Source organism: Nipponia nippon, unplaced genomic scaffold (assembly GCF_047370975.1).
Source record: "Nipponia nippon isolate SJK-2023a ecotype South Korea unplaced genomic scaffold, ASM4737097v1 scaffold_8, whole genome shotgun sequence".
Lineage (NCBI taxonomy): Eukaryota > Metazoa > Chordata > Aves > Pelecaniformes > Threskiornithidae > Nipponia > Nipponia nippon.
The window spans coordinates 45,494,081-45,506,327 of NW_028262402.1; the positions used below are offsets into that span (position 1 = coordinate 45,494,081).

At 36.5% G+C, this 12,247-nt stretch overlaps 1 protein-coding gene across 27 annotated transcripts in view; it reads right to left on the minus strand.

Moving 5' to 3' along the window:
- KDM4C (lysine demethylase 4C) overlaps window positions 1-12,247 on the minus strand; it is a 292,096-nt gene that overhangs the window by 211,462 nt on the left and 68,387 nt on the right. For all 27 annotated transcript variants that reach the window (XR_015701120.1, XM_087742689.1, XM_087742692.1 and 24 more), the window contains one exon: window positions 9,737-9,874. Coding sequence is in view for 26 of the 27 variants with exons in the window: in XM_087742689.1 (XP_087598815.1) it covers window positions 9,737-9,874 (138 nt within the window). In the remaining variant the exon portion in view is untranslated. The remainder of the gene's footprint in view (window positions 1-9,736; window positions 9,875-12,247) is intronic.

The window sequence follows — 12,247 nt, forward strand, 5'->3', positions numbered from 1 at the left end:
TCCTGTATTAAGGTATTCAGAGGAAGTAACTGAAATAACTTAATTGGAATAGGCTGGAAAATCCAGACATAAGCACAATGACACCAAGATAAAATAAGTTTTTATTTTTCATTCAGATGTTTGCTGGATATTTCAAACTAGGCTGCCCCCTAGAAGCAGACACTGTTCTAGCTCCCTAGAGCAATCCATCTTTTATATAAAGATACATATATATATATATATATTTGCAACAGAAACTTCAGGTGAAGAATTCTCCCCCAGAATCCAAAGCGCGTGGGATGTCATATGGCAAAGGTAAGATCAGGTGATTCTGTTGTTAAGATCTAAAAGTTAGTAATGGATCTGATGAGGCTGCTGAATATACAAGACCATATCACGTACAGAGAACAGAGAGTCTTAACTGAAGTTGTTTGGTTATATTGCTTATAAACTTAAAAAAGAATGAAGTAACTTACTTCACTCTAAGAATGTATGCAAGGTCTTGTAATGAACTATACAGAAGCGCACTTTATCTAAAACATTAATACATCTTTTTCTTTGGTGTTAATATTGTAACTGAGTTAAGAGGTGACTATATATATCCTCAGAGAAAGATGACACCTTCAAGGTGATTGATTCTACCTTTTCTCGCAACCACTTGAAAGTGGTTAATGCTTCAGGCAGAAAGACAAACCTTAAAAACTGAATACAGCCACACTAGCACCAGGATCTTAATTCAACTTTTTTTCTAGAAAACATTTCAGAAAATTATTTCAAGATGTACCTCAATAACTTCCTTTTTGGAAAGCACAGCAATACGTTTTATTGTGGGCTTTATCTAAAAATCAAACCAGTACAAGTTATACAGTTCATTTAAGATCCTTTTCAAGAATTTTAAACCTTAAGACTTCTTGACTAGTAGCATATAAACAAGTCCTACTCACTCAAGTAGCAAGCACAGTGTGGACACTAAACCTGCAGCTGAAGCATCTTCCTATGTTCAGCTCCTGTTTCACATACCTGCTAGGCTACATAAACTCATTTGTACTAAAAGTAACACCTACACTTTACTTGCCCTGGTGTACTTACCTCAGGATTTGGGTACATCATTTATTCTTCTTCATTCATACAAGTCTTCTCTACTGCTCAGACTAAGTCAAGGATTTTTAATTGTGTGTATTTACACACAATTGTGGGTTTTTTTTTTCAGATTGAGGAAGTAAATAAGTCATGTGTGCTTCAAATCTATGATACTGCTATTCGACCTTTCTTCTTCATTTTTACATAATATTCCACAGACTCTCAGAAAAACAGAGAGAAAATTGCAAGTACGTGCTTATCTCCAAAGTATGTTTGGCCTGAGTCGTACTAGTGAGTCTAGCATCAACTGCAGGAGTGATTCACCTCCATAGAGGTGAATCCTGTAGAAGGTTCCAGTAGAAGATACATAGGTTAACGGTGTGAAAATCATGTTCATACAAAGCTTTATCACTACATACAGAAGAGAGGAAAAAGAAAAGGGGGGGGGGGGCAAGGAAAAAAACAAAACAAAACAAAACAAAAGCAGAAACATTTGCATTCCAGACAATGTCAGAGACTAATAGAAACTGCATGGAAGAACACCAGCAGAATGGTTTCTAGTATCCTGAGACTATACTTCCTTCTGGTGGCAGCAATTTACTATGAAATCCATGAAACAGAAGCATATCTCACTCTTCTAGCACTAGTCCACTTGGAGGACATTGCTTATCTGCAGTACCTAGCACTAGATTTACCTGCTACAACTGTGAAGACATGAACTCTCTGATGGTTCAAACTCAGAGCCAAAATGGTTGCTTCATCATCATCATCATTAGTTGGGGGAGGGCTTGGTTTATGAGAAGAAAAGTTCGGGGGCAGTGGTTTTCAGGGAACTGAACCCTAACACTTAAGTCGTTTTTTCCCTATCAGGATAAGTCACTTCCCAGTGTCAAAATATAACGTTATTCTAGCAAGGCTAGAGAACTGAATTCCTCTCAGAGTAGGAGAATGCAGTTAATTTTTAGGATGAGTTTTAATTATGCAAATGGTATAAATAAGAGAATACAATGACAGATGGTTGACTTCAATTGCCTGGGCATGCACTGACACCTGAACCACTTTCTGGCATCTGTGACATCTGCCTGAGCTCTAAACATTACACTGGATGTGTGAAGATTGGTACTTTTCTGGCCAGACAGAGCAAGACAAAATATCTTAAGCTATCTCAAATAGTGTTAGACATCTGTGTTTCAACAGATGATTCAAGCCCAGAGAGTCTATTTTGTGAACCTCAAACTGATGAAAATAATGCCTTAGTTCAAATTCTTCTTTCTTGAAAAACCTGGAATGAAAGTAATCTGTCTTTACAGGCTGTAACACTAACATATGGACAGAAAGCTATCTAGTGACAATAGTTTTTCCTCAGTAAATCAAGGATAATTATAATCTGCATTCTGATGAAAAGTAAGGAAAGACAAACTGTATTGATTTACTCAAAATTTCATATAAATGATATTCTGAAAAGACAAGTTTATTGTAGATTATTGAATTTTTCTGTGAAAAAATTCACCTCATTTGGTGAAAGCTGCTATAAAACAAAAACTTCTGAACATCCACCAAGTATGCCAACTTGGTACATTTATTACTTTGATGAATGGAACTTCCACAATATCACTTAGGAAAAAAAAAAAATCAAAGGAAAATTAGATTCCATCATTTCTACTCACTTACAGTTGCCAGAATGTACTCCAACATTTAAAATTTTACTTTAAGGAATCCTCCTCTTCTTACTTATTCAAAACTCCATTTAAAAAAAAATAATCTGATAGTAGTGCTGGTTTGATTTTTATTTAATAAAACAGTACAGCTTGCATGACAGTCCTGTGCCAGAAACATGCAGGCACAACCTTAGTCACACATACTGTAGCATCACACAAAAAAAAGTTAGGCTAGGTACAGGTAGAAGAGATTCATGAGAATCCACACGGAACTTCAGAACCACAGAACACACTACTCACAGATAATAACGGTACTTGCGCATGACATAGCACAGACTGTGAACACATAAAAACACCATCTTCTGAAGTTTCAGATTATGAATTTACCACCAGTTGCTCTACCAAAATGGGAAGGTAGAAAAAACAATAGAACATAATTCTTTTTTGCATTTACAGGTAAAAATATTGCAATTATTACTATCCCTTTCTACTCCTAAAACCATTACAATTCTAAATTCCACATGTCACAGTACTAGAAATCTAGAAGTGTGCAAGTTACTGCCCACTGGGAGACTGATAATCTCCCCATTACATCAACAGGTTTTGAGAGAGGGAAATTTTAATAGCTACTGTTCTCAGGAAATGCTGAGTTTGTGATGCAAGAACCAAACAGGGGCAGCAGATGACAGCACTAAGATGGGCAAAAATAAAAGATAAAGAACAGATCAAGATAAAAGAAATAAACATAATGAAAAAATAAAAGAGAACATTCCACGACAATTATAAAGGTGAGAGTGGCACTACAATTATGAAGTGAAATGTCAAGCTGCAGAATGCACAGGATTTGCTCTGAAGCGGTGTACTAACATCAGGACCAGAAATGGAAAGCATGTCTGGTTCCGGAATCCTTGTAAGATTTCATTAGCAGCCAATTCAACGATATAAGGTGGGTAATTATGATTTCCAGCAAGTAAAAACATTAATTTGCACATCTTGAATGATTCTGATATCATTGCAGACTGGTATCAAATGTATCAACATGAAGTATTTAAAAAAAAGTTTCCTTGACAGCAGCACCTAATTCAAACTAATAAAATAAGATGATACAAGAATCAGTCATGAGCTTATGCAAATAACTATTTCTGACATTCCGTACTAAAACACTGCTGTAGGAGTAGGAAGATACTTTTTAAGCCTAGGCCTTTAAATCATTCACCCACATTTAGAAAAAAAAATGGTACAACTGAGTAGAATTATTGTTTTTGTTTTTAAACAGACAACTAATTTTATTGTACAAAGCAAACTAAACATCATTGAAAAAATTATTACCTCAATAAATTATGAGAGGTGGAAAAGTGCTTTTGTGTGGTAAGTATAATTTCTTCTCTGATAAAATTATTTAAGTCATACATATTGTCTCTCAACATATATTTCACAATAAATATACTGTTTGGATAGCATAAGCTAGACATGGCTATCCTCAAAACAATGACTCTCTTTTACCCAAACAAATCAGGACACTGAATAACTTTTCTTCCTTTTGAAACAGTCATAACCGCTCGAGGCTGCTGCAGCACAAAACCAAAATATCTTCACAATGGTCTCGAAACAGTCAAGCTGAAAATCTAAGCCAAAGTTTCATTTAACAGCCTGTCAGTTTTTTGATGTGAAGCTAATGAATGCAGTGGCAAACAAATCCATCAAACCTAACATCAAAACAACTGCACTTCATCCCACCAAAGGGAAAAATACAACCTGCAGGCCAGCACTTTGATCTAACCTATCCACAGAAAACACGTTGCTAAGCAGCTACCACTGAAGAATGCATGAGTAATTACTGATTTAATTTTATGAAAGAGAGCAATAATACTTAAGTAGCCCGAGTTTCAAGTAGAAAAGTTTGGTAGACTTCTCTCCTCAGGTTCTACATATCAGCTAAACAACAAAACCTTTCCAGCACCAACATCTGAAAACAAATCACGTCTTAAAAGGAGCTGCAATACACAAGAATCATTATAATGACTAGTAAAATCACCTACTGTGACTCTATCCCTGATAGAAGGCAGTAAAATTTACATACATTTATACTGAGTGAAAGTCACCAAGTGGTGCCACAAAACAGACACAGTGAGCAACAAGAGCGGTGTGTGGAAATGCCAGGGCTTTCTCTGAAAGCTTTTGAAAGTATGGGTATCAGTTTGGGCAAGGGGTGACAGAGTTGTGAGAGACCCTGACAAGAGGATTTGGAAAAGCAACAGACAGGGAAATGTGGGGATTTGAACAGTAACAAGAGGAAAATGGAAGGAAAGAAACTAAAATAATCACCACTGTATAAAGAAGAATTAGAGAGCCCTGACTGAACCTGCTTACATCACCAATCTCCTGGGCATTTCCTACACAGGACCTCCATCACAACCCAATCCTCTGTTCTGTGAACTACTTTCTCCTATCAAGCTCAGGTGGGACCGTGCAGTCCAGAACCTCTACACAGGTCAAAGGCTATGCTTTTTAGGGTGAATCCCTGTAATTAGGAACTGGTTTGCCAACATCTAAGCTTTTCAAACATTTACAAAATAGCAGCAAGGAAAAAAAGCAACTCCAAGAAAGAAAAAAAAAATTGCCTGTACACAAAACCACAGGATCTTATTCAAAATTTAAAACTGTTTCCAGTTCTCAGTATCAAATTAGAGCGCATAAAGTTCATTGATCCTATCCACTGGAGCTAAAATTTGGACAGGTGAAAATCACGACTGAGAACCCCCGTTTTGGCACCGGTACATGAAAGGTCTTGCACTGTAACCCTTGTATGAGGGGAACATTGGCATTCCTTAGAAACAACAGTTACAACAGACAAAAAAATAAAATTAATGAACATAGATGATCCACAGATTTGGGGGTGGGGGCCAAGGGTGTCCCACCCTGCAGCTAATAAACATTAGGAATACAAGGTTTTTCTCAGACTAGAGAAATGTCTTTTATCCAATTGCTTCAGATGGATTTTTATTTTATTAGACACAAAAGAATTATGTGTAAATATTTCTATTCACCAATTCTAATAACTGAACATCACCACTTGTTCAGCACAGAAGTTAGCTGCTCAGCACAAGTCAAAGCAGATACCTACAAAACATGCAAACTAATTGCCACTGGCTCATCTGCTTTACCAACAGTAACAAAATGCACTGGAGTAAGGAAACTCAAAATGCACTTCATGAAGCTACACATTTCCAGCCTACTCAAATAAATGTAGCTCCATTAGGAAAATGACAAAATTCACAGAAGCCTGAAGAAATACCCTATCTGCCCTTATTTTGTACCATATAACTTTTTTTCAAAAATAAATAGCATTCAACAAATGATGGTTATAGGATGATGATGATTAAGAATATCTAAAGCTTAGAGCGCCTCTCATCCTCACAGAACATAACAAACGCAACTAAAGTACCTGTGAGCTGAGCTCTACCTACCTTTGATTCCCGCCATTACCGTACATCAGCACTTCACCAACATCCCCCTGCACCACACTCATTTGCCAAGCATCTTCAGGAGAGCACGACTGGTTTGTTCCTTTCACCAGTATCTCCTTTTTCTCTTCCTATGTGTTCTTGCCAGTGGAAAAAGACAGCAAAAACTACACTGTTTCTCCCCTGGAGTTGGGGGACTTGTAGTATATCTGTTATTTCTCCATTTATGCTTTTTTTTTTTTAATCTACTTTTACTTCTGCTTAATTCTGTCCAACTTAATTCTGTCCAAAAGTGAGAACACAGCTCAAAGCAGCAGTCGAGTTGTAGCAAAGAGCCACCTGGTGTTACCCTTCATATGTCACCCCGTGAGTGGAAGTCTTACACAAACTCTAGAAAACAAGCCAGATGGTACATCCTTGCTCCCAGGGTTCAACTACTACAGGTAAGTAGGGTACGCATAGTGAAACCAAGATCACGAGTTTAGCATTTTAAAAGACATAAAATAAATTTCTGGAATTTGCATCCATGGTCTCTGCTTAACCAAAGTTTCCAATACTGAGGGTCTAAATGATCTCTGATTTAACATTTGCAATCAATTTCACAGAACCTTTAACACCATCTCATTTCATGCAGGAAAGCAGTACCGTCACACAGCCTAAATATTTACTACAGCTTTAGTGGAAATCTTTGCCTGATTATTTTTTCCAAAATTAATGAGAATGAATATTGATTGTACTTCAGGATTTTTTCTTTTTCTAAGACAGAAATCCAGCTGTAAGCAATTAGAAACTATTCTGTAAAAATAAAAGTGTTCCTATAAGAAGACAAATCATCAGTCATCAGTATACAATATTCTCTAAGGAGAATACAGCAACAAACTGACCTAGATACTGTTGCATATTGCTGACACAGGCAATTTCTGCAGTACAATACAGGGGAACTAGGGGATCCAAAATATTTTTTTCCAAATGAATTCTTGTACATATCACATACAGAAAGGAAAGATAAGTCAAACACAAAATCAGTAGTCCGAAGAATGACAAATGGGAATAGAATGTTGTGTGGTGTTTTTTTTTTTTTTCTTTTAAATTAAATTACCAGAGCTGCAAATAAAACTTTCTAAAATATCAGTATTCTTTGGGCACTTAGACTTCTTACCTTTTTAATTAATACTTTCAGGAAGTTTCCTGAGGTTGTGATAAAACTAATCACAGCTCTCCTCATGTTTTTCTAGAGAAACACCATAATCAAGAAACAGAGTATCCAATTTGCAGTAACTCCATAGCTTGTGTGTGCTTTCAAAGTATCATATAATTATAACTTAAGAACAGATAACAAGTTATAGTACTTTCCCTGTTTGACTTGTTTACCCTATTTGTACAGCATAAACAAGCATAAGTAAGTATTATGAGGAATTATTTCACCACCTTTCCATTAGTTCTCTTCTTACATATTTCCATTAAAAAAATATTTAAAAAATCCTACTATTAGCACTTCCTAGCATGTTCTTTTTCATTTAAAAAGAGAAGAAAAATAAACTTTAGTTCTTATTCTTGTGGTAATAAGCAATAAAAAATAAGCAAGTAACATTAAGTACTCTGACCATTTGCCAAAGAAACTGGAGTTCACATTTGGCAATGGTATCTAAGATTTCTTTATAGAGGGAGACTAGTCATTATTGCTTCAGCTGCCACTTTGAAACTTTCAGACATTTAAATTCAACTGCAGACACCACGGAACTACTTTAATTTCTTATACTATATATGCACAATACTGCTCCTATGTACAATAACCACAGAGCACAGAATTCAGTGTCCTAAGATGAAAGTTTTATCCATATTCTAGAGAACTTTGACTAAATAAAACTGTATTTAGAGTGTATACACCAAGACTTCCTAGCTAAAAATTCAGAATTTCAGCAGCACTTTTGAATTGGTGTAAAGGAATAAAATTTCATTAGCTTTAAAAAATTATCTTCTAACTCTGCTGAATTTAAATGTGACATTAAGTTTACAGTATAATACAATAACTGAGAGGCACGCTGGAGGCATAAAACATTTAATAGTCTGTACTGGGGCAGCTGCACACCAAATGGTAGACCATTTTTTTAAAACATAAAAAATATGAAGCCTGTACACTGAAAGGGATGTAGTTGCAGGTATCACTACCTCAGCTTTGCTACATATGCAGATAAAAGTTTGCCATTCTTGAAGTTCAGCTGAATCTATTTTAGGGCTGCAGCACATTCATACTGGATTTTAAAATCCAGGAGTTTTACCTGCCACAGTTACCTCATATTTGTCCATGCCCATATTCCTCTCAACTTTGTTTCACTGTACTATCTACAGAAATTCCGAACTATCAAATACAGATTTTTTTTTCCCTATTAACTTTACAGTCAACATCTTATCTGTTGTCTATTAAAAACACAACTTTCCCATTAAAGGTAAAGACCAGCCTCAACATATTAGATGCATATTGAAGTTTTCAATGCTTTTACTACTATATGCATACAGAGTACACGGAAAAAAAATTCTTATAAACTTTTTCCCTTTGAAGATAATTCAATCTCATTAACAATAACAATCAATAGTGCCTAGAATCGTGAATTTCCACTGCTTGAGAACTTTCACATGATGGTGTTCCAATCCCAAGTGTTTAATCAGAGTTCATTATCATTACTTAATTGTTGAACCTGCACATCTGATTTTGCTCTTTATTCCATGTCATCTTATCAGCTAATATATTAAGCAAATCACTATTGGAAAGAGTTCCTTCAATAACAAGTCAATGCAGAAAATGCCTCTGACTTAAACATTTTGGGAAGCATACTAACCAAAGCTTATATAAGCCATAATTCTAAGAAAAATCACAGAATATTGAAAAACAGTAATAAACTTCTGCTGAACAAATTGCACGCTCTCTTGATTTTGTGTGTTTATTCACATGCTGTACATGAAAAGAAGCAAAAAATGTATGCCACATAACAAAATTTCAGTCTAAAATATCTTCAGTAAAACACATCTCATTTGAAAACCTGAATATATCTACTCTGAGTTCACAGTTCCTTTATTATCTTATACTAGAAGATATGTGATGACACTAAAGATGAGAAAAGTTGAACTTGTTTCTTTAAACTTTGTTTAAAGTTTCATTATTTGTTTCTTTCCAGGTATAAAAACTCCTGGTTTAAATAAAGTGTTTTCACAAACAGTAGAGCTTAGAGGAGGTTTAAGAGCAGAAGTCAGTTGTCTTCCCATATACTAACCTCAGTATATGCAGCTTCAACTTAAAAATATCCATAAATAGAACTGGTTTTGAAGAACAATATACACATTAAACTGCAAACAAAACTCACTGCTGAGAGGAATACACATTCCTGGAAGTATAATACCCACTATAAAAAGAACAACTATAAATAAAATTTCAATAGCAGCATAAGGTGCTACCTGATCTAATAGTTCTCCCTTTCTCATCAGCTTCCACAGATTCTCACAAAGAAATAACCCCAGGAAAGATTTCCTTATGCATCAATTTTCTGCAATATGACTTACCAACTTTGCTGCTTTTCCATAATCAATCCATCGGATGGTGGCAAAGTTTGTTGACTCTGCACAGTTAAAACCATGGTTAAATCCTGCATGGTATCCATATGGGAAAGTAATCATAAATTCTCCCGCCTCTTGTGTAACCTAAGAAAAAAAAACCAAAACCTCCAAGTCAGCCACATTACAAAAGCAGTTCTGCTCCTGAAGCAAAGAAAACTATATTTGCCTTTGCAGCTACCGAGAAAGAAAGAATTTTTTTCACCTTGCACATAGTTGCGATTTAATGCAAGCAGAAATAGTATATTTGAGACAATGTTGTTTAATACAAAATACATAGCTACATGTATTATTTTGAAAATTCAGAAAGTACTTTCAAAAAAGCTAATCTTGGAGCAGAGGTTCACTGGTAATAAAATCTGGAAGTACAGGGAGCTAGAAAAGACAGTGCAAAGAATATATTAATCTTCCTCGCTGAGAGGAAGCAGAGACAGGCTGGACCAAAATACCCACAATTATCATCCCTAAATACAAATACAAATTAATTGTTGAAGAAATTATTCTGTCCACCACCTTGAAGATGTGTCTCTAGTATGGCACCAGAACTTTTCTTGGAAAGGCTGAAGAGAGATCTTATTCTCACCCTTCTCTCCCGTACCCACCCACTTCAAAAACTATGATCTGAAGACCTGTGACTGAGGGCCTGATTTGCCTTTTAAGTTACTTACTATTGATGATCAAGCATAAAGTAGGAGAAACTCTAAGTTAATGAGCCGTAGAAGTTAAAGAACATGATATTGTTCATCCCAAAGCAACACACTGGATACATTTGGATCCCCTTAGGCAGTATCTTTAAATTATTTTGGATAGGAAAACAGGAAGAAGAATTAACAACAATTGCCCTCCACCAATTCTTCAGTCTCACAGCTACTAACACCAAGGGGATTCTTGCATTGGAAATGCCATGCAGAATGTCTCAATTTAAAGCCATTAAAACACCACTTTAAACATTACATTAAAACAAATTTTAATCTGCCCCTGTCCTTCCCCTCTTTTTCTTTAAGCAAAATTTAAGAGAGCAGAAGGACTGTGGTAAAATTGATAACAAGAATTCCAAATACCTAAAGGACAAGGGGCCTGGAAGGAGATTCTCAAAGAGGAAAAGCTTTGTAACAGTTATGCTCTGACATTGCTTCAGAGAATCAGCAAGCATAGTTCCAAAGGACGGCTCTGTTCTTTACAAGTTCAGTGAAAAGCAACCAAAAGAAAAGTGTGCTGAGGCCACTAACTTAACAAGAAATTACAGAAAGCAGAAAAAAGAAAAACAAACAAACAAAAAAACTAAACCCCACTGTCATAGTAATTACATTTTGTATTGTCAAAAAGAAACCAAATTCCTAGTAGTTATAAAAGAGATATCAGATTTAAAAGGCTTTTGGAGTAAATTACAAAAAAAGGTGGGGTAAGGTAAACAAATCACTGGCCAAGATATTCTCTTTCAAGAGAGAAATCTCATCTTCCTGTACTTGGATGGACTGCTGCTCTCCTCTGGACATGAAGAAAAGGAGAGACAGCACTTCTTGTCAGTCACTAATATTCTCTCCACTTGGAGACAGCTTTCATGTTTTAAAGCCAGACAACCAGAGACTGTATCAAGGACAGCCTAGTCAGAGACTAGAAATGGCACACTGTCTACTGAACTATCTGATAAGAGTTAATCAACAAACCAGGAGATTCAGAAGTAAAAAGAGATTCCCCATACTCTGTTTGATATGCCTTTTTACATGAAACACACATCAAATGGCAGGCCCACTAAAAACCAAACATCCATTTAAATGAAGCAAATAATCTGAGTAATGACTGATGACTATTCAATAAGATGCACTTGTTGATTATGGGAAAATAAGGGCACTTCATAGAATTGTTTAGGTTGGAAAAGACCTTTAAGATCATCAAGTCCAACTGTTAACCTAGCACTGCCAGGTCCACCACTCAACCATGTCCCTAAGCACCACATCTACAGGTCTTTTAAATACATCCAGGCATGGGGACTCAACCCCTTCCCTGGGCAGCCTGGTACAGTGCCTGACAACCTTTTCAGTGAAGAAATTTTTCCTAATATCTAGGCTAGATATTAGGGCAAACCTGAGCTAGATATTGCATCTTACTCGGCAGACGAGACTGACCCCCACCTTGCTACAACCTCCTTTCAGGTAGTTGTAGAGAGCAATAAAGTCTCCCCTCATCTCCTGTTCTCCAGGCTGACCAACCCCAGCTCCCTCAGCCGCTCCTCGTACAACCTGTTCTCTAGACCCTTCACCAGCTTCGTTGCCCTTCTTTGGACACACTCCAGCATCTCAATGCCTTTCTTGAAGCAAGGGGCACAAAACTGAACAGAGTGTTCAAGGTGTGGCCTCACCAGTGCCAAGTACAGGGGGGCGATCACTTCCCTGGTCCTGCTGGCCACACTCTGCCAAGTGTGGAAGCCAGGATGCCATCGGCCTTCTTGGCCACCTGGGC